General features: G+C 44.8%; 1 protein-coding gene across 1 annotated transcript in view; it reads right to left on the bottom strand.

Moving 5' to 3' along the window:
* CTSD (cathepsin D) overlaps window positions 1–25,630 on the bottom strand; it is a 32,451-nt gene extending 6,821 nt beyond the window's left edge. Inside the window, exons 1-6 of the mRNA XM_053252161.1 lie at window positions 25,390–25,630; window positions 21,949–22,105; window positions 10,087–10,210; window positions 8,381–8,499; window positions 2,070–2,269; window positions 670–792 (exon numbers count right to left, since the gene is read on the bottom strand). Of these exons, the coding sequence (XP_053108136.1) occupies window positions 670–792; window positions 2,070–2,269; window positions 8,381–8,499; window positions 10,087–10,210; window positions 21,949–22,105; window positions 25,390–25,451 (785 nt within the window). The 5' untranslated portion in view covers window positions 25,452–25,630. The remainder of the gene's footprint in view (window positions 1–669; window positions 793–2,069; window positions 2,270–8,380; window positions 8,500–10,086; window positions 10,211–21,948; window positions 22,106–25,389) is intronic.
* Window positions 25,631–26,141: the final 511 nt, after the last annotated feature.

Raw genomic sequence — 26,141 nt, 5'->3', positions numbered from 1 at the left:
CACAGCCTTTGCTCTTAGTCAAAACAAGGCCAAGCTTCGAGCATGAGAAGGAGATCACCAGCTTCTGAATTGTTTTGAAGGGTGGGGGGAGGGGATGCTCATGCAACTGTTTATCAGTGCCCTGGACGGTTTTCAAGGCATAAGTGAAAAGATCTGAGTGCTTACTAACATGAACGAGAAACACCTAGGATGGAGAAGTCAACTTGGAAAGCTGCTTAGCAGACCCTCAAGGTGAGAGAGTATTTTATTCCGAGCCTTTTGTATTTTTGGTCTGTTTGGGGTTTGCCATTGTATATTGCAACTGAAGACCTCAACTCAAGTGTGTGCCTTGACTGTCAGTGACTCTGTTCTGCTTCTATTATTCTTTGTTATTAGCAGTGAAAGGGATTAGGGGAGAACCTTCACCCTTTTAAAAAAACAAAAAAACAAAACTCAGCGGTACAATGCTTGGCCTAACAACATCCTAGAACTATAGTGCACCCTTGGTTGGGTGAAAGGCCTTTCAGACAATCTCTGCAAAGTGCTGGACACCCAATCAGCGAATAACACAACTCAAACTATAATTCTACAATTTGTGTGTGTTTCCTTTGACAAATTCTGTAGGGAATGCATGAATATCTATATTAATAAGCAGACATGTATTTGTGAAATAAAAAAAGATCAACTCACGAATCCATGTGGATCTGCCAGTAAGCTTTGCGAGTGACATTCACCCAGTTGAAGTCTCCAGTGTAATACTGTGGGTCAGTCCCCCCAAAAAGCAATTCTCCTCCAGTTGGTGCTGATGGATCCCTGGAAGAGGTAGCACACAAGCAGACACAAATGTTAATACAATAACTAGAAAGCCATCACTTTAAAGATGATTTGGTTCAAGGAGCAGCTTAATACAATTCTACTTCCTTGTACGGTTAGTTTCTTCTCCTTTTAGGAGAAATTCAACAAAAATTGGCCTGCCCATCACCATAGTTTGAGCATATGCCAAATGAAGAATGATGTGTATCCACCAGAGTACAAGGCAACTACAGTAATCCTAAACGTATGTTCCCTCAAGACTGGATTTCAACAGCTAGAATTAAGGCAGCAATGCTAAGCACTCTCATGAGCACTGAAACAGTCTTACACAGAATCACACCACTGGTCCAGCTAGTTCAGTGTTGTCTACACAAACTGTCAGCAGTTCTCCAAGGTTTCAGCTGAGGGGTGGTCATAGGAACATAGGAAACTGCTATATACTGAGTCAGACCATTGGTCTATCCAGCTCAGTATTGTCTTCACAGACTGGCAGCGGCTTCTCCAAGGTTGCAGGCAGGAATCTCTCTTAGCCCTATCTTGGAGATGCTGAACCTTCTGCTCTTCCCAGAGCGGCTTCATCCCCTGAGGGGAATATCTTGCAGTGCTCACACATCAAGTCTCCCATTCATATGCAACCAGGGCAGACCCTGCTTAGCTATGGGGACAAGTCATGTTTGCTACCACAAGACCAGCTCTCCTCTAAGACCACTCCTCCTCTTTCTTGGAGACGCTCTTATTACTGAGAAAGAGCAACTCAATCCCCGATCGTCAAGTAAACATGAATCAGATTGGACTAGAAGCCTCTTAAATACATCATGCACTTCTTCTGAGGAGTTCATTATCGACCAATGATGTCCCAGAGCCAGTCCTGCTTAGGTTATGCAACAGGACTATATTACATGAATTCAGACCATACCAAGTTTGCACATGTAATGTTCATTCCCTAGTTCCCAGTTCTCTTTCAAGAGCATAGCTATACTCTCTTGGGGAAACTCTGGTCTATATCAGGGCTGCTCAACTTTTGGCCCTCCTGCAGATGTTATCCTACAATTCCCATAATCCCTGGCTATTGGCCATTCTGGCTGGGAATTATAGGAGTTATAGTCCAAAAACAGCTGGGGGGGGGGCAAAGTTGAGCAGGCCTGATCTATATCCACAATAATTTGGGAGCACTAGGGCTCTTGCATTTGATTCCTATACTATAGGAAGTGGTAATACAGCAAGGACAGACACGGGTGAGAAACGGTAATGTTTCATTCTGCCAGAGCCAACATCACCTGTTTAGATAGAAGGAAAATACATTCTTCTCCACCAATCCTTGTTCCATAACATTGTCAAAGAAAGGTTTTACTTTTTTCACAGATATCTTGTCATATGCCAGGCCCAAGATACCATCAAACTTTGCAGCAATGAATGTGATGCCAGGCTGCTTGACAGCTTCACCAAATAGTTGTTCCTTGACCATTAAGTTACCAATCTGAAAAGGAAGTTGGGAAAATCCAAAACAGTAAATTTAAACGAGTACTAGAATTTCTCCCCAAAACATATGCTATAAGATGCAAGAGCAACACATAAAAATTTGCCCAGAGTATTGTATTCTACTGTCAGTTGTGCAAGTCATTACATTTGGACAGTAGATTCAGGTATTTGCAGAATTCAGTATGCTACTAGTGTGGTAACAAAGAAAAGGACAGGTATGAGTGGTAGATGGGGATTAGGAGCCAGAAAAGGTAAAATATTGTACCATGCAGGGTACAGAAAATTTTGCAGCCAGTGATTATGGAAGTGTTCCTAAGCACATTTTAAATGTAACATTTCAGCGTCTTGCCCCACATGGCTTTTTGAGAAGTCCCCCCTCCAGAACAAGAGTTAGAAATAGGCTTTTTAAGATGCTGAGATTTTAAGGTGAAACATTTGGTTACATTGCATGGTATGAGTGAGTCTTAGCAAGAGACCAGCTAGGTAGACAAATTGTGCCTGCTCCCACCAGGTAATGATACCAAAAGGTACCAAAGCCGAAAAAGGTACTATGGAATCCTACTCAGCATCTGCCACCCATTGACCCAAAATGATTCCTAATTACCGAGGCAAAGCTGCCCTCAAAAGCAATCTTACTACAGTGTTTCCAGAGCTCATGTGGTACACAAGTCTGTCATTCCTTTGCAGTTATTTTGTGGAGAAGGCTCAACGTATTATCGACAGGGGCACAATATAGTCCATGACTTAGAAGGGCAAGATACAAGTGGGGAGGCATTCCAAGGTAATTCAGAAATAATGGGGGCATTCAAGCCTTTTTACGCAATGCTCCATCATCAGAAGCTAGTTTAGCTAGTGAAAGATGAGCTGCATAACTACAGGTTCCTTACCTGTAAACTTTGGTTCTTCTAGTGGTCATCTGTCCTTTTACACAAATGGGCTATGCGCTTGCGCATAGACCTCGTCGGAACCTAACAAACTCAGTTCTCCTGCTTTGGGTGGGAGTAAAGTGAGTGGTGACAAACGGTGAAACTGTCCTTGTGGAACTGAAGATATGGTTGATCAACCCTCAGGGCCCGCAACTCACTCACCCTCCTAGCGGAGGTAACGACCACCGGAAAGCCAACCTTCCAGGTCAGGAGACAGGGCTAGATTGAAGCCAAAGGCTCAAAGGTGGGGGGGGGGTGGCGCTGTAGCAGACTAGCCAAAACCACAGACAGATCCCAGGCTGGTGACATGACAGGATAATCTGGAAAAAACATGGAACAAACCCTTCAGAAAACTCTCAACCACTGGGTCTTTAAACCACAAAGCCTGGGTCATCAGGGAATGTGCCACAATGGCAGCCAAATGTAACTTAAGGGATGAAGGCTTTGAACCAGAATCCTTAAGGGACAGCAGATACGTACATATATCTTGTACAAAAGGATTGCATCAAACTCATGCAAAGAAGCAAACAAACAGAAACGAGTCTACTTGTGATCATAGGACTTCCATGCGGACTGCTTTCTGGCTGTGACCAAAACTTCCTTGAGTCTCAGTGGGAAGTTGGCAGGACCTTCCAGGCCATCAGATGAGGTGGCTGAACATCCGGGTAGAGCACCTGTGCCCCCTCCCGCAACAGCAGGTCTGGAAGGGTGGGAAGGCGTAACCAATCCACCGCCAGCCACCTCAGGGCCGGAAACCAGGGCCTCTTGGGCCACCACGGAGCTATCAGGATGGCCCTGGCCCAATCTAGCCTCAGTTTGCACAGCACCCTCGGAATGAGAGGAAATGGAGGAAACACGTACAGTAGAGGGCCCGTCCAAGATAGAACGAAGGCATCGCCTAGAGAGCCCTCGCCTTCCCCTCTCCTGGAGCAACAGAGGGCATATTGAGCATTTTTCCCAGGAAGCAAAAATGTCCAGCGTTGGGACTCCCCATTTTACAAATATGTCCCTGAGAACACATCGGTCCAAGGCCCACCCGTGGGAGACCACCATCATCTTGCTCAAGGTGCCCACCTGGACATTCAGGGAAACTTGTATATAGACCGCCTGAGGTGATACTGCGCTACATACCAATGCCAAAGGTCCAGAGACATGAACAGAAGGTTCCTTGAAGACATGCCAGCCTGTCGATTGATATAGACATTTGCTGTCATATTGTCTGTTTGGATTGTCACCAAGCAACCCACAATCACAGGCAAGAATCCCTTGAGAGCATTGAAAATGGCCAATAACTCCAAATCACCCACTGGACTGGGGAGCCCACAGACGTTTAGATGTCGAAGCTCGGCCCACCATGCCGCAGTTGCCCGCACCAAGCGAGGGGGCATGCACTCCAAACAGCCCAGATCCCGAAGAGGACTGAATATGTCCAAGAACCACCTTTGGATAATGCACATTTGAAGGCGCACTTGAGGCAGCACATAAGTGGTGGCTGCCATATGCCCCAATAGGCACTGTACCGAGTGCGTAGTCTGTGGGCCTCTGGTAAGAAAGCAACAGCCAGCCTCCCAAGAGTATGTATGCGGGCGTCTGGAAAGAAGACCTTTTCCAAGGTCGTATCGAATATCAGCCCTATGAACTGTATCCTGTGGGTCGGTTCCAACTGAGATTTCTTGAAATTGATTTTGAAACCCAGAACCTGCAGAGTATCCATGACCATCTCAAGGGCATCCAGGACTGCCCGTCTGGTGCACACCAGGATGAGCCTATCGTCGAATATGGCAGTACCTGCAACCCTCGCTCCTGCAGGAAAGCCACCACCAGGGCCAGACATTTTGTAAAAACCCTCGGCGCCATCATGAAACCGAACGGCAAGGCCAAGGACATATCGAGATGTGGTAATACACGTCCTTCAAGTCTAGGGAGACCATCCACATGTCCTTTTGTAAGATGCTCATAATGGTCAGTACCGACAGCATCCAGAAATGTTTGTACACCAAGAAGTGCCTGTTCAGGGCCCTGAGGTCCTGGATAGGACACCAACTGCTGTCCAATTTTGGTACGATGAAGTATCGGGAATAAAAACCAGGACTCTGGATTGGCGACTCTTGATCGCATCCTTTGCCAGGAGAGCGGCGACCTTCTGGTCCAACTCCAGAGTGCACATAGTAGTTACGATCTTGGACACAGGCAGGGTCCTGAAGAACTCAAGAGCGTAGCCCAAACATGATTATAAGGACCCACTGGTCTGTAGTCACTCTGTCCCAGCTTGATGAAAATGGAGCCAGGCGAATCCGGAAGCGTCCCAAGTCATTGCTTCTTTTGGAAGGTGTTTGGGTGCTGTTTCTGAAAAACAGGCTTACTAGGCTGGGGGCCCAACTTGTATCTCAACTGTAACTTGTCACAAAAGGAATGTTCTGATGGAGATTGCTGTTGAGAAAGGGTCTTCTGAGGATGATAAGGGGACCACCTGGAATTTTTCTGTGGTTTGGCGGTTGCAGGAGAATATGCCATGGATCGCACCATGCTCCTCAGCTTCTGAACCTTTTGGAGCGTGTCATCTGTCTGCTCCGCAAAGAGGCTAGAGCCTTCAAAAGGGCAGGTCCTCGACCCTAGCACAGGCCTCATACAGTCCAGATGAACGCAGCCAAGCATGTCACCTGAGCGCCACGGATGTGGCCATCACCTTGGCCACACACTCCACTGAGTGCCTAGCCGAGTAGAGCTCCTGTTTGTCTACCTGAATAGCCTCGGAGGAATGCTTTAGCAGGATCCCGCTTGTCCTGTGGCAGGAGGTCCAAAAATGGGCCCACTTTCCCCCCAGAGAAGGTGGTTATAGCAGGTGTTATAGGCTTGATAGTTGGCCACACTTAAGTGGAGAGCTGAGGCCGAAGGAGTCCAATTTTTTGCCTTCTTTGTGCTGACTGGCTGTGACCCCTGGTCCTTTGCAGAGATGCCTCTACGGCGATCTAATTAGGGGTGGGGTGATTCTTTAGAAAGGCCATATCATCCTGCAGTTGTGCCCTATCAAAATTCTCCAAGCGCCTATTAGGCTGAGAAAGAGTTGCTGGCTTTTTCCAATGACCGCACATGACCCCCAAAATGCCGAGTTGAGGGGTAAAGTGGCCGGTATCTTGTCCTCCGCATTGGTAAGGCTGAACGGGTCCAGTTCCCCTTTCTGTTGCATACTGAGGCTCATGCCTAGGGCTGAAGCCATGTGGGCCACATACACCAAGTACCGTTTAAGGTCCTCCAACAGGGAAATGGGCTTGGAATCCGACTATATGTTGAGCTGGGATGATCCCTGGGAAACCCCTTCAGATTCCTGAGAACTAGTATGACTCTCATAGTCCAACTTGGGAGGAGCCAAAGAGTCCTGGGCCAAGGGTGTAGAACCCGTAGGGGAGCCCGGTTTGCTTCCTGGGTTGTCCGGTACTGCAGTGGGAAGCTCTGATGGCAGTATCTGGACAGGCAACCCAGCCTGTTGTAGCACAGGCGCTGAAGAGAGTGGGTTGCGTCGCTCCATTCGATTGCAAGGGGAGCGTTGCAGTGAGTGGGAACACTGCCTCTCTTCCAAGTGTGAGGGAGGCTCATGCCAACCCCACACAGCTCCAGGTTTCCCATACGCAGGACCGTCCGGGTAACGAAGGCCATATCGGGGTCTAACGTAGCCTGATCGATAGTCCATTTGATATTGACCACACAACCCTGAATCCCGGCACCAAGCGCCATAAGGAGGCTCAACCTCACCCAAGGGAGAACAGAGCTCCGATGCATGGTATCGATCTGAATATGTGGGCTCATGACAGTCCCAGACCCAATCTCTTCTGAGTCCCAATGAGCACTTCAGTCCCTAAGAGGGGTGCACTCCTGGCACCTCTGAGGGGGTGAATGATGCCTAGGCAGCCACGATGTGTCTTCTGTGTGCTTGGCCAGGGAACAGGCCTCCTCTTTCAAGAAAGCATAACAAGGCTCATCCAATGCCACCAAGTGTTCTCTATTCGAGTGAGCCCGATCAGGTGCCAAGTCCAAACAATTCTCAGCCAAAGGCGAGCTAGGCTGAACAGAAACCAGCGACTTCGGTGTAGGATAACCCAAATCCACTTTAGGCTTCTTGGTCGCTGGGGCCTCTGACACAGGAACCTGCGTGGCCTTCTTCAGTATGGGAGAAAGATGTTGACCCTCCGGCAAATCACAAGGCAACTTCAACTTCTTTGGTATTGACACCAAGGGAATCGGGGGAGATTTCGGTACCACAGGGGCAGAACGCTTAGGGAGGTCTTCCAAGCGCCATTGAAGGATTAGTGCTAGGAGGTGCCAAAACCGGTATCGGGGCCGGGTTTTCAACCTCCACAGGAACAGATACTGAATACTCCAACTGCACCGATGAAGCCATTTTAATGGATCGCTTCAATGAGAAGGCTTCCGAAGAACTGAGAGCCAAATCCCACAGGGTTGCACGCAGGCGAGAAGCCCTATTTTTGCGAGCCTGCTTCGTAAACTTCTGACAATAAAGACAGATCTCAATAATGTGGGATTCCCCCAGGCACAGGAGACACACAGTATGAGTATCAGGGGAAGGGATCTTAGATCCCCAACGAACACATTTTTTGAAGTTTGCCATGCCCAGCATAAACGCCATAGGCCAGCCAGCCACCACACTCCATCCTGGCTGAGATCAGAGCTCCAAAGAAGGGGAAAACCCGCAAAAAATGGAACGCAAAGAAAAAAACTGCTACTACGCTAAAGAAAGAAAGTCAAAAAGCAAAGAGAAAAACAAGGGGATAGATAGATCCTACTCGTTGTCAAGCTGAATTGAGCTTGTTAGGTTCCAACGAGGTCTCTGTGCAGATGCATAGCTCATTTGTGTGAAAGACAGAGACCACGTCGAAGAAATTCAATTATTTCTTTGGCACACAGAAGGACCCTTGTGGGAGCACAGGTTTTTTTGTTAACAGAAGCAACTTATGGAACAATGGTGCTCTCCTGCTCAAAGCTTGGATGGCACCATTTAGTTGGAGAAAGACTATGTTTAAATACCACCATAATGGTAACTACATTGAGTAGTCTTTCAAGTACTTCTATGTTTGCTTAGGACTGAAATGACATTTATTTAAGGAAAGTTTATAAATGGAAGAAGGCTTAAATGGCTTGAAGACATCAGACCATTTTAGCATACTAACCGATACAATGTCTTGGCTGAGAAATCCCGATAGGCTTCCAGTACCATAATGGATGTCAAAGTCAGTACCATTTTTCACATATGAAGAGGATTTGGAAGAATCATATTTGTGGTGTAGCACTGCAGAGAGAAACAGTACAGAAGATGCATACACAATTACCATTCACACACATATCAACTCACTCTGAATACTAGATAAAGAGTTGAGACAACTCTCAAACACAACATAGGAAGGGCAAACTAGTTTGCAACTCCATCTCCCACCTTTTAAAATTAGTGCTGGAGCCAGGGCTGTAGGGTTTACATACTTTGAAGACTTGGTAATGCACTGGTCATGTTCTGACTACAGTATCAGCAAGTAAGTCCTGTTAAATTATTAAAAAGCTGATATGGACCTAGAGTGCCTTATAGCACAACCATGCACATTTTATTTTAGAAAATCCAAGAAACACTTTTTCCATGTTTTTGGGGTGGGTGAGAAGCAGCTTCTTGAGCACAGCAAAATGACTGCCAGCATGACGGTCTTCACCTGGAAGCACCAGCTTTCTAAAGCTGTTCTAACATATGGTGAGTTAAGTGGTGAGATCCAATTTGGCTGCTAAATTGGATTTTGAAAGAATATTTTGAGATCCAAGTACACCTGGCTAGTTATTTTCTCAAGGGTACCCAAGAGATGAAACCCCAGGAGAAGAGTATACAAGCTCAACCTGTACAAGAGTGAAAAGTATTTTGAAGAGGGCTTCAGTTCCCATCTTCACCTCCAACCCTTGATAAAGTAAATTTCAACATGAAAAACTTGCAAAATCAGATTGTCTACATATCATGAGTAGGACTCCCTTCTTCCAACTACCTTGAGCCCTTAGACAAAAACCCTATTATTCATGGCCAGAAGATGAATAGAGTTTTTGTCTAAGGGCTCTTAAATCTTGACATAAATCTTTGCTCTTACTGCTTAAATACACAAACCACACTCCTAAAATCACAAATATAAAATAAAAAGGTTATATCTATTCCATGTAAAAACTTAATTTAGTGGGTCTTATCAGCTACACCTTCTCCAATACAATTTTTAGGACACATCATCATCTTTGCTGGGGTTCTAATAAGCTCATCACAAGCAGATGGTGCTCCATTTATTTCACCGATCAGGGATGGCTCTTCAATTATCACCACTATGGGTGTTCACAGAATGAAGCCGTGAGATGATAAATGGGTCTGTGAGGACACCAAGTGTGTTTAAATGCTTTCACTGACTCTAGAAAGTGGGGAAATGTGATAAAGCTTTATTCAAAACCAAACACAGGTATAACTGGGAGGTGGCAAACCAGGTACCAAATGCCATGCCCCTCCCCCCACCTTAAGAAACAGGCACAGAAGGCAAGATTGAATTGGGGCTGCAGCATGGGGTTCCTAACCTTTTGTCATTTGCTGACTTAGGAGTCCTCCTGCCTGAAGCTGCTACTGGCTGTGGAAGTGGTAATTTATGGGCACAAGAGCCTCAAAAGCAGACCCAGCTATGGAACTGAAGAGACTTTATCTAGTTCATTCTGGAGAAAGTGAATAGACACCCAACTCCTTTATACCTTCACTCAGCTACACAGGAGCTGCTTTCCCAGGTAATTAGTCCACGCGGCTGCAATGGGTGCCAGTACTATAACTTTGTGGTATATGATTAGACAATTATAAAGTTCAATAGAAAATACTTACAGCAAGCAATATCCAGCAAGTGACAATGGACAGAGGGCACCCAGAGGTTGGATGATCCAGTGTCAAAGACAACAGTAAACTTCTGTGGTGGTGTCCCAATTCCAATCTCCCCATAATACTGAGCCTGAAGAAGAAGAAGAGCAAGATGAAAGGACAAGAGTGAATTCTCAGTCAGTGGGAAGACTATTTCAGGCTATTGCCAATTTACATAGAACCAAGACGTGTGTCACCTTCATGGAACTGCAGAGATGTAGATATGGAGAACAAGAGAGTTCAAGCTTGAAGAGTAAAGTGGTGTACCAAGCTGTCATTTCAGCTTCTCATGTTCAGCGTTTCAGACAAAATGGAATTTTTGAACAGCAGTTAAACTGGAGGCCTCACTTTTCTGTGTCAATGACTGAACTTTTGTTACTAACATTATGGGGGCAGAGGGAGTCAATGTGCAGCAGATCACTACAGATATTCCTCCCACCCACCCAGGATTCCTTTAAGCATAAGTGTGTGCATAGCAGTTAACAGCTACTCTAGGGCAACAGCAAGTGGGCACACCAGTGGCTGTTCAATTTCCTTCAACTTCGCCAGCAGTCCTACCATTCAGGATAGGAGTATCTTCTTTCACCAGTGCAAGATACCTGGGTACTGTGGCAAGTGTGTACTAGATGTAGGTAGTCACATTAGGCTAACTGCTTTCAACCCTGGCTCCCCAGATGTTGGACTACAATTGCAGTTATCCCCAACCACAAGGGCCTTTAGCCACTGTGGTCAAGCAACATCTGGTGACCCAAGGCTGAAGTTTCTCACTGCTTGGAGATTATTTTGATGAAAAGTGGTATAGAAATTGAATAAAATTTAGTGTTCATAAGAAATAGAAGTGGTAATGCTTCTATTCATGCATATGTTCTGTGCCTACAACTTGCAAGATTAAAAGGTAATGGCATTTCTTCCCCTCTCAGGTTTTCCAGATACATACTATAGTAGGGCAGCACAATTCCTTTCACCAAGCACCTGTAGCATATTTGGCATAAGCCCAGGATACTTGTTTATTTTATTTATTCATTCATTTGATTTCTGTACTGCCCTTCCAAAAATGGCTCAGGGTGGTTTACACAGAGAAACAACAAATAAATAAGATGAATCTCTGTCCCCAAAGGGCTCACAATCTAAAAGGAAACATAAGATAGACACCAGCAACAGTGACTGGAGGTGCAATGTATTATGTGGTCTGGGTAGGAATTTTTAATTAGTAGCGAGCAATAATTGAAGGTTCACAAACCTCAAGTCTCCTCTATCACTTTTTAGAACAACCTGTTTAATATGGCAACTGTTCTGCAGAGCAACTATAATAGAAGGGCATTCTGCTAATTTGTCAGTTGAAGAATAGGCTGCCATAGTGTACATGTGCACACATGCCAATTGCAGGCCTCTATTTTGCTCCATTCCCATATGCAGGGGAGGGAGAAAGGAAAAGACAGGCAGAAGTCCCATGTTAATGTTAAGTTTCACACATCTTAGGAGAATGTGTGCCAATCTCTGTCCATATATTCTACAAATAACGATGAAGCAGATTGTGTTTGACAATCAGTATTAGCAGAACAGAGGACAGTATTGGAGAGAAAAGGAAACTAGTAGACAGGTGCCAGTGTAAAGCAGGAAGAAAGCATAAGTCACTCAAACCACGCTGCTGGAGGAGTACAATGAATTGGCCATTTCAAGATTTTAAAAACCTTCCACCTAGTGTAGGTATGCTGTTACTCAAGAGCCATATCATGGCCCATTGGAAGAGGGGGGCAATGCAATCAAGTCAAGGCAGCTATGAAGTGATTACAAGATCTAAAGAGGAAGAATAATTTCTTTTAAAGTGGTATTATTCAGAAAGTGTCCTGTTTTGCAAATTGCCAAGGAGGAGGTGTTAGGGGAGTGGCAGCCAATTGGCTGGAAGGCTCAGGCTTTAGGCTAGAAGGGAGCTTCTGTCAGGACTTTCCTGTATGCCTGCAGAAGTCCACCTGAGCTTCAAGGGAGAAGAAAGAAGCTGAACCAGTTTTTTAAGCTTCCTCTTGACTTTTAAACTCTTGGTTTAGGTGGTGGTTGAAATGCCAGCCTTCTAGTCTATGGAACAGGCATTCTGAAAGCAGTCAGGAATACCAGGTCAGTGGTTTCTGGGCCTCAAATGCAAAAATGCTCTAATGCGACAAAGTTCTTGGAAGAAATTTGACTAGGCATGGCTACCGATAGAAGAATCAGGAATGCATTCTTTGTCCATGAGAATAGCTGTGGAGGTGGGCTAGGTGTGGCAGCATTTCTAGTCTGCTTCAGGCGGAAGCACCTGCGGAGAGTGCAGCAGGATTGCTAAAGTCTGTTATTTAGCAACAGCAGCAGTTATTAGGACTTGCTCCACATCTGCAGTAACCAAGATTGGCTTTATACTTTTCCTTCCTTTTTCGCCACATTTAAAGTCAGAGGGAAATACTGCAAGCGCTAAACATGAGCTAGCAAAAGCATTAATAAGAATTCAGAGAAAGAGAGATAAAACAGATTAAGAGAAGTTAACAACAGTATCCAGTTTTTTGTTTTAATAAAGTTGGGTGGTTTCTGTAGCTAGCCAGTAGCCCAGCGCTCAGTCACATTAGTGTTGCAGCATTATTATTATGTTGGCACTGCAGTTAAATATGCTGAAATTGTGTCATCTTGTAATGGGTCATCAGATTAGCTACCGCAGTGCCCTACCTTAGAGACTTCATGCAATCCATTTTAGGACTGGGCTGTACTTGACAGGTTATTAAAATGCCTAGATGAGAGCTCAGCACTGCCACTTCAATGAAACTCCATACTAAACCGCATAAATTCTTCTTGTTGCCAACATTAATTTCAAAAAGCAGAGATTATCCAGAGCTGTGTTTCTTAGAACAGCAGTTCAAGAAGTGTAGCACCACTCCAAGCACCACCCCCTCTTAAGGCACACAGCTGTGCGTACACACGGCTCACTGCTAGGGAATAGTCTGCCCATTTTTTGCACTTGTATACTCAATGGTGGGCCAGTCACTTCTCTCTCAGCCTAACCTACTTCACAGGGTTGTTGTGAGAAGAAACTTAAGTATGTAGTACACTGCGCTGGGCTCCTTGGAGGAAGAGCGGGATATAAATGTTAAAATAATAAAAATAAAGTACATAGCCTTCCAAAGTCACTGTTCACAAAATGATAGGATGTTCACAGAGATGGGAGACGAGGACACGAGGGAATCATGGTAAATACTAAATGTTATTTTGAAGAGAGTTTCACGAACATACCCATGAGAATGTGCTTCAAGTAAGAAGTGATAGAGATCAGCTTTGGTGTACTTCATAGAAGGGGTAAGACACACCGATCAATTCTTGTTCAGACTACACAACACTGGTAAGCCAGCCCCTTTTATGTGTTTTCTATCTCCTTTTTCTGGCCCCAACTATGCGTATTCCAAAATAAATCCTGGCCATTACAATGGGATTTGCTTCCAAGGAGGTTTGCTTGGGGCTGCAGACTTCATTTGGCCATTAAAGCCAACTTACTGCAGTTTGAAAGTTGCAATGTATAGTTTCTCTACAACTGAGGTACTTCCTGAAAGTGTTGCAAGGAATCCACACAATTGCATATCTATTATGCAAACATATCTGGGAAGTTCTGGAAGCTTTTCGTTTCCTAGTTTCAGATTTATTTATTTTTTTAAACACATGAGCCATTTGATCATAGAGACAGTTGATATTTATGCTGCAATGTTGGGGAAGTGCTATAAAGAAAAGCAGTGGGTGATGCTGAGTAACAGAACCACATCTTCTGTCAAAAGGAGGAAGAGAGAATTCAGATTATACTGCCTGTTCCCCTCTTTGGCTCCTCTTCTGCAAATGACCTGGGTTACAGAACATATTGCTGGGTCATGGAAGTTTACAGCAACCCACTACCATCAGAGACTATGTGGCATGGCCAGTATCTACTCAAGAGGGGGAGAGCAGAAGAAAAAGAGGAGTCTGGATATTTGAGGGCTTGGGCAAGTTCACATACACAGATATCGAATAGCCAATTCCATGTTTAAAACTGCAAGCAAATACTGCATGCTGTAACTCCTAGCAAGAGACTATGCCAATGCCAACTTTAGGCAAACAGTTATAGGATTTGCGGGGGAGGAGTATAAACAGGTAATTGGTTTTAGTAACCACAAGTGATGGCAAGTATCAGTGTGGCCTTTTAGCAGCAGAGACTTACCAATCCTGCTCTAAACTAAGATAATGGGCTGATATAAGGAGGTAATCCTGTTAAACAGGGACTGACATACAAGTCTAGAGCTGCAAGGAAATGCTCTTCCCATTGTATTGTAACCAGTGGTACCTCTAATTATTTTCCTCTGTGCGGAATGAGTTTTGATCTGGGCGGCAGAATCAAGGTACTGTGTGTGCACATGCATCCAGAGTGGGGTCTTCCTAATTCAACCTGAGCAGGATCTAAAGTTAACTGAGTGGGCATCAGAAAACTTGTGAGTGTGCGCACACCTTAGAGAAACCGTGATCGTAACAGCATTACAATCAATGTTCTATGACCTGGCACTATTCTTTTCAACATTTTGTTTCTATCCCATTTAAAAGAGTGTAGATCCAGGATTTATTACTTAGTGGAGTTCTAGAACTCCACTAAATTCCATTACATTCTTTGTAGCAAGCATCGCCACTCATTTTCTCTGGACCATTATGGGGTGATCAACATATTCAGAAGGACACAACACACATCAAGGCTGGCTGTACTGTTTTGTAACATGGATGTGGGATTGCAAGAACAGCATGCCACAGAGAAGGGTTCTAATCTAGCCTTCTTCCATGTGTGTCAAGTTTTCATTGCACTTGTTTCCTAAAAGTGGCCACAGGGAGTAATCAAGCCCAGTTTCCCACCTGTATTCTAAAGTGGCACAGATTCGGGATTTTATTATGTGTACTGTATTTTTGGAATGTGAAGAACAATTCTACTTTATCTGCGGGAAGTGGGAACAGCCACTTGTACATCCAGTTGGTGGATGTAAACACAACAAATGCAGAATGAGAATGAGATGCATTGCTGACTACTTCAGCTTCATGCTGATCAATACAGTGGGGCTCGTCAAGTGTGTTGGTAGCCATGGCTCACTTATTTGAGTACTCTGGATCCATTTTCCCTGTAAGCAACTTTTGAGGAGTCACTGTAGCACAACATATTCTGAGTGGCATAGGCTGACCTATGACAAATTAGTCAGTGGGTTGTTTTATCTTTAGGCGAAAGTGAAGAAATAGTTAGCTAAGTAGCCTTTTGTCCCAATTTTGAAAAAATATTTCATTTCTCAGGCTTCTGAAGGAAGTGTTAGAGAAACTGTGTCTTGCTGTATTAACCCAAGTGATTAGCTGTAGCACAGGTTGGCAACTGAAGCTCTCAGGACTCCCAAAATAAACAGCAATACTTATTTAAAGGCAAAAGCACTAATGTAGACTTAGCCAATAGTCACCAAGCATGAGAACTGTTCCCTCAGTCCTGGTGGCAGGGTGGGGTTTCTATTGAACAGGAAGGGTGAAGGAGGACCAGAATCATCATCCCAATCACACAGCAGATAACTACAAGAGGAAAGAACTTAATTTGAGCAAAGGGAGATATGACATGTGTTTGGATAAACGTGGTCCAGTGGCATTTCAGGTAAAGGTAAAGTTGTGCCGTCAAGTCAGTGGCGACTCCTGGCGCCCACAGAGCCCTGTGGTTGTCTTTGGTAGAATACAAGAGGGAGTTATCATTGCCATCTCCTGTGCAATATCAGATGATGCCTTTCAGCATCTTCCTATATCGCTGCTGCCCGATATAGGTGTTTCCTGGGAAACATACCAGTGGGGATTCAAACCAGCAACCTTCTGTTTGTTAGTCAAGCATTTCCCCACTGTGACACTTACGGTGGTCAGTTGGAAAATCTTATAACTAGTGTTCTCAGAGCAAGTATTTACTATTGGGAAAACACAATATCTACAGATACCAGAAGTTGACTACAAAGATAGGAGTGCAACAACTCAAGTAAAAATTTTTCCTAAGAAAAGAAAGCAGTATTCACTGCACTGAGCAACCTTCATTATGCACATTTCCACATCACCAACTAAAGAGGAGACAATCACAAGAGAAGAGAATTGGATGGCTGACAAGAGCCTGGGGTGGGGAAAATGAAGCCTAGATGTTCACTTTCCCAGGGCACACAAGTATAAACTGCACAACATTTGAACAAGCAGTCTTCCTCCCCAGCCCGCACCCTACTTCCAAGGATTGAGCAGCCACACCAGTTGCCTGCCAAAGTACAAAAGCAATCAATTTATGGGTGCCCAGCTTGAACTTTGATTCAAGTTGCTGGAAATGTGCCAAGGAGAATCTGTTGTGTGCACAAAGCATATTCCCAACTACAGCTTGCTCCAAGCAAGAGACTGGCGCCAGTCTGTCAGAGACAGGAACCAAATTTTTCTCCCACTGAGCAGATGATGGGGGAAGAGGATCCCTTCCCAAGTTCAAAGAAACTGTCCTAGTAGAGGGCTTGTTCAGACAATATGTTGCCTCACTGGCCCCTCCCATTTGGCAAAGATATGAGTGCATGTCTCTTTCCTCTATTCAGTGAAGGAATAGCACGGAGTAGTATCTGGACTGCATACAGAGGGGCATACCAGATGAATTGCACCCCCATATACATAGTTAAGTTGTGTGCAAGGGGAACATTACATCCATGCTCACATATGAATCATGTGGGGCAGACCAGTCATGCAACATATATTCAAAATAGGCCCTAGATATTTGTTGTGTTTTGGCTTTTGGTATGACTCCTATTGCTATGTAATCCACTTTGAAAGCTTTTCTTCATGAAGAGTGATATAAATAATAATATTTTCTTGATTTACAGAGTAAACACACAAATCACTTCCTTTGGCACGCCGATATCAAAGATACGCAACAGGCAGCTCAATCACACTGCTGATTCTGACAGGATTACCACTCATCAGCTTGGGCCACCTCTTTCCTATCACATGCTGAAGAGGGAAAACTCAAGCAGTTACTACTATCAAGAGCCCCTGGTGGCACAGTGGTAAAACTGCCGCCCTCTAACCAGAAGGTTACAAGTTCGATCCTGACCAGGGGCTCAAGGTTGACTCAGCCTTCCATCCTTCCGAGGTCGGTAAAATGAGTACCCAGAATGTTGGGGGCAATATGCTAAATCATTGTAAACCACTTAGAGAGCTCCGGCTATAAAGCGGTATATAAATGTAAGTGCTATTGCTATTGCTAAGTGCTATCTTCAGAACTCAACATTTTTTTTCTTGGGCACAGGCATCATTTGCTTCAATGGAGACAACAAGTTTTGCACCAAGGCATTCTGGGTTTTAAGGTTAAAATCCTGGAAATCAAGCAGTGTTTATACTTTGTTAATCACTTTGGGGCTCTTCCAACATTATCTTTGTAACACTGTAGAAGTGCCCTCCCCATGACCTCTCTCCCCATCTCAGCATTGCCCCCGTTTCTGGATGACCCTTCTGTAGTGAGGGACCACAGTGTGGGTTTCTCCCATGTCAGAGACCCAAGTCACATTACTAGAGTGGACAAGGAAGACTTGCATCACAGTGGCTCCTTGTCACAAAGGTAATATTAGGAGGGGCCCTTAGAATGCAAGATTCTAATTTCGCAGCATTTGGAAGGGGGACTAACAAGAACTAGGATAGTGGGAAGCAAAGTATGCCTCCGTCTCTGACATGATCCCCACTGCACATGAAGGTCATTTGAGAAGGTCTGTCCGCAGGTACCACCAGTACATCTGGTGGAGACTCAGAGGCGAGCCTTCCCTGTAGCTGCCACTGGGCTGTGGAATGAAATTCCGGCAGAAATCCATAGCTCGAGTTCATTGTTGGACTTCAAGAGAGCCCTTAAAACCTATCTGTTTGGCCTGGTCTTCCACGGTTTTGAAACCGTTTTAAATATTTTAATTGTTAATGGCTTTAAACTGTTTTAAAATTTGTTCCGTATTGATTGCTTTTAAATATGACTGATTTGCGGGTTATGTTTTTGTTGCTATGCACTGCCTAGAGCCATTTGGATGGGGCGGTATATACAGGTAAATGTAACAAACAAATAAAATAAATAAGTAGGATGGACAACAACATCAAGATGCTACTTAAGTAAAGAAAGGGAGTTGTACAAGAAGCACAGGACACCCAAGCTTCTGGTAATTTCTGAAATGTTAGTAAACATGGTTGCATATTTTTTCCAATAGTCATAAGATTAAAAAACCAAGTCAGAGAGCCTGATCTAAACACGATTCCTCCAAGTAGATCCAGTTGATTTCACTGGGCCCTGCTTCCAAGAAAGCATGTTTTGGATTGCAGGGATCCATATTCAAAGGAACATGTGGAAACAGAACACAGATGTCTTGTTATGAAACAGAAAATATACCTTGAGTTGCTAGTCTTTGCCCAACAATATAACCCAACTGCAGCTGTGACAATGTTATTAATATGTTTATAAGTTCCTTTCTTAGTCTTACAAGGGGACCTGTGCTACTTGAAACAGTAAAAGAAAAGTGTTTTAGAGTTGTCTTACTACATCATAAGAACAGCCCTGCAGGATCTGGCCCAAGGCCCATCTAGTCCAGCATCCTGTTTCTCACAGGGGCCACTAGATGCTGCTGGAAGCCTACAGGCAGGAGTTGAGGGCATGTCCTCTCTTCTGCTGTTACTCCCCTGCAACTGGTACTCAGAGGCATCCTGCCCTTGAGGCTGGAGGTGGCCTATAGTCCTGCAACTAGTAGCCGTTGATAGACCTCTCTTCCATGAAGTTATCCAAACCCCTCTTAAAGCCATCCAGGTTGTTGGCTATCACCACATTTTGTGGCAGAGAATTCCACAAGTTGATTATGTATTATGTGAAAGTACCTCTGTTTGCTGGTCCTAAATTTCCTGGCAATCAGTTTCATGGGATGACCCCTGGTTCTAGTATTATGTGTGAGAAGAATTTCTCTCTATCCACTTTCTCCACACCATGCATGGTTTTATGGACCTCTATCATGTCTCCGCGCAGTCATCTTTTTTCTAAACTAAACAGCCCTAGGTGTTGTAGCCTTGCCTCATTAGAAAGGTGCTCTAGGCCCCTGATAATCTTGGTTGCCCTCTTCTGCACCTTTTCCAGTTCTACAGTGTCCTTTTTTAAATGTGGTGACCAGAATTGTACACAGTACTCCAGGTGTGACCACACCATAGTTTTGTATAAGGGCATTATAATATTAGCAGTTTTATTTTCAATCCCCTTCCGAATGATCTCTAGCATGGAATTGGCCTTTTTCACAGCTGCTGCACACTGAGTCACTTTCAATGAGCTGTCCACCACAACCCCAAGATCCCTCTCCTGGTCAGTCACCGACAGCTCAGATCCCATCAACATATACTTGAAGTTGAGGGTTTTCATCCCAATGTGCATCACTTTATACTTGCCAACATTGAACCCATTTGCCATTTTGTTGCCCACTCACCCAGTTGGGAGAGATCCTTTTGGAGTTCCTCACAATTAGTTTTGTATTTCATTACCCAAAAGAGTTTGGTATCATCTGCAAGTTTGGCCACTTTGCTGCTTACCTCTGCTTCTAGATCGTTTACGAATAAATTAAAAAGCACCGGTCCCAATTCAGATCCCTGGGGGACCTTACTTCCCTCCATTGCGAAAATGCTCCGTTTATACCTACCCTGTTTCCTGTCCTTCAACCAGTTAGCAATCCACACATGTACTTGTCCCCTTATCCCATGACTGCTAAGTTTCCTCAGGAGTCTTTGATGAGGAACGTTGTCAAAAGCTTTTTGGAAGTCCAGGTATACTATGTCAACTGGATCACCTTGATCCACACACTTGCTGACACTCTCAAATAACTCCAAAAGGTTATTTGGAGTACTTTGAGCGTGGAGTTCTTTGAGACAGCAGAACACTCTCAATTTGTTACAGTCAAGGAAGGAATTTGGCCTAACAAAATTTCAAGCTACAGAATGCATCACATGGTGTTTCTCAGCCGCTTCATTATGTGCTCATTCATACCACACATGCAAAACATCCTTGTATCCATGTCACTAGAGTCAACAAGTAATCCCAATTCTGTATTCACACTGGTTAGAGCCTTTGGTATATCCCACAAGCAAATTTCACCTTCTCTGGACAGAGTACAGTCTGTGGAAAACAGTGCTGCCATCTCTTCAATCTCCAAAGACAAGGCGAGATCACCAACAATTGTGGTAACCGAACACTGCCAAGTAGTCCATGCCAAGACTTCACCGTGACAGAGAGCTAAACCATGAATTACTGAGAATCTGGGTTACTTGGATTAAGTTTCAACAGATTAGCAACTCTATTTTCTGAGCAGATTCTGTAGAATCCTAGCATTTTAGAGCTGGAAGGGACTTTGGAGGTCTTCTAGTCCAACCTTCTGCTCAGTGCAGGAAGCTGCTACAGCATCCCAGACAGATGGCCACCCAGCCTCTGTCACTTCTAGTGAAGAAGAGCCTACCACTGTCCAAGGCAGACTGCTGCACAGCAGAACATCTCTTACAGCTGGGAAATTCCTCATAATACAAATATGCACCCTTGCCATTTCAACCCATTGGTCCCGAGTCTTGCCCTCAGGAACAGAGAACAAGTCTGATCCTTCTTCTATGTGACATCCCTTCAGATATTTTATGACTGCTTCCCCTTCGTCTTCTCACACCCAACTCTTTCAACTGTCCCTCACAGAACTTGATTCCCAGACTTCACCATCTTGGTTGCCCTCCTCCAAACCTATTCTAGTTTGAGTAATCAGTGTGTGTTGGGTGGGGAGGAGAACTATAGGGAGCAAAAGGGCTTTCCCCCACAACTCCTCCAGATCAGGACATGGTTAAGTTTAAGCTTGTTTGCCTAAGCAGGACTTCTATGATCTCAAACATCAAGCCTTCAGGAAGTCAAGACACTTCCTTATCTTACCTACTCTTTGCTTCTTTGATTTCTTCATGCTCCTCCTACACATTCCCATTTGTTTCAACAGTTACCTTTGCATAAAGCTATAATCATCATTATCAGCTTCTCTCGGCTCCCATTCAATAATAATAAACTTTGTTAGCCGCCTCATAACAAATTGTTCTCTGGGCAGTATTCTCTCTCTCTCTCTCTCTCTCTCTCTCTCTCTCTCTCTCTCTCACACACACACACACACACACTTACTTTAAAATCAGTTTTAAAAATCAAAGTTTAAAAGGCCTGAGTGAACAAAAAGGTCTTTACCTGGCGCCTAATACAAAGTGATGAAACCAGACGAGCCTCAATGGGGAGGCCATTCCATAAATGGGGTGCAACTACCAAGAAGGCCCTCTCCCTAGTAGCCACCCACCTCACCTCATGTGGCAGAGGCACTCAGAGCACAGCCTCCAAAGAAGATCTCAAAGTCTGAGTCGGGACATATGGGGCAAAGGCTCTCTCGGGTAACCTGGGCCCAAGCCATTCACACAGGGATTCTTCAGAACGGAGGCCATGTCTCCAGGATTGCAGCTCTCAACTGGGAGTCAATTTCACATAAGAAGCAAGACTATGGGACTCATGGAATGGTAGTGTAATAAAACTGTGTCCATACTGAGCCTGCCCAAAGGAATGAAGTTCACCATTTTAGTACAGAACATACTGAGTGCTGTGATGTCCTTGAATTATCTGCAGAACTATGTGAAAGCTGTGTGTGCAGGCATACAGGAGCCCTTTCCCCATTGGTCTTGTTCACTGCAAAGTAATAGGGGCCACAAGCACAGAGGAGGAAGTCTTATTTCTTGATATAGTAGTTAAATAGCAGCTATTCAACTTACATCCATGTAGTTCTTCAAAGACTCTGGGGTAGGATCACCAGCACCTGGACCTCCAAATTTGTACTTCAGCACTTCCCCCAACTCATTCAGGTCTTGGATATTGGTCCCATATTCATTATAGATGCTGCGCATGGAGGGGAACTTCTTCAGTGGGATTCTGTCCAGCAGAAACACAATTGGAAAAGGGTAGGATTAGCCGAGGGAGTGTCCTCTTGATGCCCCACCCCCCACCAGCAATTGTATCTGCAGGATTCTTAAAGACCTAAGCACCAAGGCAAGAGACAGTTCCATTACTAGTAATTGTCTAGTTCTAAATCCACAAGAGATTATTTTAAATAAAGAGTAAGGCCTTTTATCTCTGCAGCAAAAAAGCACATTTTCCTTTTGATCGGAGCAGACACACAGGTTGTGTGGGAGCCACATTCTAAATTGGGGTTTATTGGCATGGCTCCTGTGAAGTTAATGGATCCTTGCTTGTTTTCCCTGCAGGGAATTTGGCACCATTTAATGGGAACCTCCCTACTTTAAAGTTTCTCTCTATTTAAAGTGGTTTGCTCCAAGTATCTCTGGAAGTTTACCGATACTTAGATTTCAGTACTCTTATGTGGCAACTTTCATGTGTAGTAATTTACACATGAATAATTTGGGTCTTAAAGCTAACAACCTTACTGAAGCACTGATAACAATTTCTCTCAAGGTGAAGGAATGGATCAGAGTTAAGCAGACCTTGGGTATCAACAGAGTACTAATCTCCAGCCCACCCTCTCCCCTGCAGGTCCTAGCACAACCAATCTTGTGCGATTCAAAACAAATACGCACAACACTTTACAACCTTTAAGCTTATTCACCCTTGAAACAAACGTGCCTGACAAGCTTGTGGCTAAGTAGAGATTTGCACCCAGGTACACCAACTCTAGGGGTGCCTTGTGCAAAAGAGAGTTCTCCTAGGCAGCCTGAGCTTTTGAATAGCGTCATTCAAAAAGCCACAGGAAGCCAAGCCAATAAACAGTAAGTTTCAATTGGGCTAGTTGATCACACTTATTAAAGATGCAGACGCACAGTTCCAGTTAAAGTAGCAATTCTGTTCATACTGGAAACTGCAGAAGATTCCATTTAGCATCTGGCAAATATTTAAGTAACACCAAGGTCACCAAGCATGGTCCTGTTCGATTTCTTTTGCCGAAACACTAGAAATCCACTGCTCCTTCCTGCAAGTTTACCACTTCTTTAGCCACAGCATCTACAGAAATGCAGTGGGGGGGAGGATTTTGCTGGCCTTAAGTGGTGCAGTGGGGAAATGCTTGACTAACAAGCAGAAGGTTGCCAGTTCAAATCCCCGCTGCTACTGTATCAGGCAGTAGCGATAAGGAAAATGCCAAAAGGCATCATCTCATACTGCACAGGAGGCGGCAATGGTAAACCCCTCCTGTATTCAAAGAAAAATACAGGGCTCAGTGGGTGCCAGGAGTCAAAATCGACTTGACGGCACACTTTACCTTTAATAGCCAGCTACTTGTTGCCATCATCCCAGCCCTACCAGCATATACAATGCACTCAGGGAAGGGTTAAGTTTCTTGCTTTATGGCAGGCTTTAGACATTCAAAAGTAGTAAGACTGACTGCTTGCAAATGTCTCCACGGCACAATGATAAAAAAAAAAACCACCACCCCAACACTGAACTCTCCATGCATGCCAGAAAGCTTGGAGAATGGGAGGGATAGGCACAAAGCAGGAGATATCCCCACCCCTTCCAAGTTCCCTGTAATGCACTTAAGAGATGAAGAGAAATCTCATTGCTGGGCCTCCAGAGAGCAATTTATAAACTGCTCTCTGTACAGGAAGTTATGACCCATTTCAAGTATGCCTGGCTCTTAATTTCTCCTCAGATGGATGTAGTAGAATCCTCAACCCTTCTGAAGTAATTCACCCCTCCCCCTTTGGAGTTCTTGAGTGTTCTAAGCCATTGTAACATGGTTGTGTAACCTAGTATTAAGTGATAAGGATAGTGAACGCTACAGCTTTGCTTTGAACAAGTCTGAGATTTAGAGCATTACCAACCACGTAGGAGGCACTTTCTGCATGTCAGAACTTCAACAAACTTGTTTGCTCACTATGAAAATGTGATGGCATTCATTTTTATCTAGTGCCATCTCTTCCAAAGCGGGTGTGTACCAAATAAAACTTTCAAGTTACAATCACCGTGAGAGTATTAGCTTCTAAGAAGAGCATCCACTTGAAGTGATCCGTCATTAGGCAACAGACTTTTGTTGGGTACTAGATGCAGAATTCTTTGTGTCTAGTTCCCAGCACTTTGCTCTTGCAGTTTTTCCTGCCACAATGGTTTTCAACAATTGACTCTCTTCCAGTTAGTTCCATTACATTCTACAGGATGAAGCGATCACCAAGATGAGATCACTGTGAGCCAGGGGCACCAGGGCAGCTCAGAACTGGGGCTGCTGAAGATCTATACAGCATGTTCCTATTTTGCAACAGCCAAGTAGCAGCTGTTCAGAATGTAAAGAAAACAAGAGCACTTCTTGACAGAGTCTAGACACAACCAAGGACTAACGTATTGATAAGCAAAACCCTCTGAACTCCATGAGGTTTACTTGAGAATAAATATGCATGGGGATGTCTTAAGGGCCAGTTAGTACTGTGCACATGTGCACAAAGATGCCAAGTGTGTGCAATCAATGGCCACAGCCCATGCATGCACAAGGGGAGAAGCCAGCTCTCACTTGGGGATTCCTTCCCCCTTGTTCATGTCAATCTAATCCCCAATCCTTTTGGAAGAAGGGAGGGTCTTTGATCCTTTGATAGGTCCACCCTGGTTGCATTTGAATGGGAGACTACATGTGTGAGCACTGCAAGAGATTCCCCCTTTGGGGGTGGGGGTTCTCTGGGAAGCACACCTGCATGCTTGCACACAGAAGGTTTCAAGTTCCCTTCCTGGAATCTCCAGATAGGGTTAGGGACTCCTGCCTGCAACCTTGAAGACGCCACTGCCAGTCTGTGTAGGCAGTACTGAGCTAGATGAACTAATGGTCTCACTCGGTACAGGGCAGCTTCCTATATTCCTACCAAGCTCTCCCAAATCCTCTATGACTTCACAGTCACGCTGCTAGCAATGGCGGCCAAAAACAAAACATCAGGGGCACAGGCGAATTGATCCCATACGCCCGATAATGCCAGCTTCTTCCAGCCACGCCCTTCTACATGACTGGAAGAATCCAGAAAGAGAGCATCACATCCTTCGAGCGAACAGGGCCACTCTTTGAAGCACGCAGCTGAGGGTGTTTTTTTGATGCCAGCTTTCTCCCAAAGCCTCCGTTTACAAGGCTTTCCCCCAAACCAAACACAGCCTTGCCAGTCTCCTCTAGCCAGTCAGGGACTCCCTAGGGCCGAGGCCCTGCGTCTGCCTGAGAGGAAGCCGAACCTCACCTGATCAGCGACGAGCAAGCGGCCACAAGACAGGCCAGGAGTATTAACGAGCGGAGCCCCATGGCGGCAGCGGCGGTGCTGAATCGTAGCAACTCAGGTGCGAGTTCCACCTGGACACAGTGTTGCTACCGCAGTGCAAGCCCCGATCTGTTTGCAAGTGCAGCCTTGCAGCCTCTGATATTAAGGGGATGACTGAGCAATCCAGTCCTGTGACTGCTTGGTCAGCTGATCACCCCAAAGTGTAACTGTGCCACGTGATCGAAGAGGGAGGAGGAGGAGGAAGGGTTTAACTCTGATTTTGCCGTCATGCGCTTGAAGAGAGTTACGCTTCGCTGTAAGGAAACGCAGCTGTGGATTGGCATGTATTCCAGTCTAGAGGCGGCGTGTGTGTTTGTTGCAGTGAAGAGCCTTCTTGTGTGGCTCCTTAAACACTCTCCAATGCCTCTGATAAATTAGGCTCACTGAGCTTAAGGTCTGCTACGAAGGCTTACGCTGTTTGGGACGGTATAGAAACATGCTAAATGAATAATAAATAAATAAATAAATAAATAAAGTGTTAGTGCTACAAGAACTCTTGGTTGTGTTCGTGTATATTAATTCGGATTCCAGAACCCTTGGTTGGGTGCCGAGAAGAAAAATGTAATCTTTTTGTTCAGCACGGTCCACACTTCGCACTCACTCTGCATGATTCAGGCACCCACAAGCCACGAGAAATGAAAACAATAGTTTAAAAATAGCACAGGTCAGGTTTT

Source organism: Hemicordylus capensis, chromosome 1 (genome assembly GCF_027244095.1).
Source record: "Hemicordylus capensis ecotype Gifberg chromosome 1, rHemCap1.1.pri, whole genome shotgun sequence".
NCBI lineage: Eukaryota > Metazoa > Chordata > Lepidosauria > Squamata > Cordylidae > Hemicordylus > Hemicordylus capensis.
Note: the sequence above shows the minus strand (reverse complement) of the source record. Positions and strands in the feature narration are given on the sequence as shown.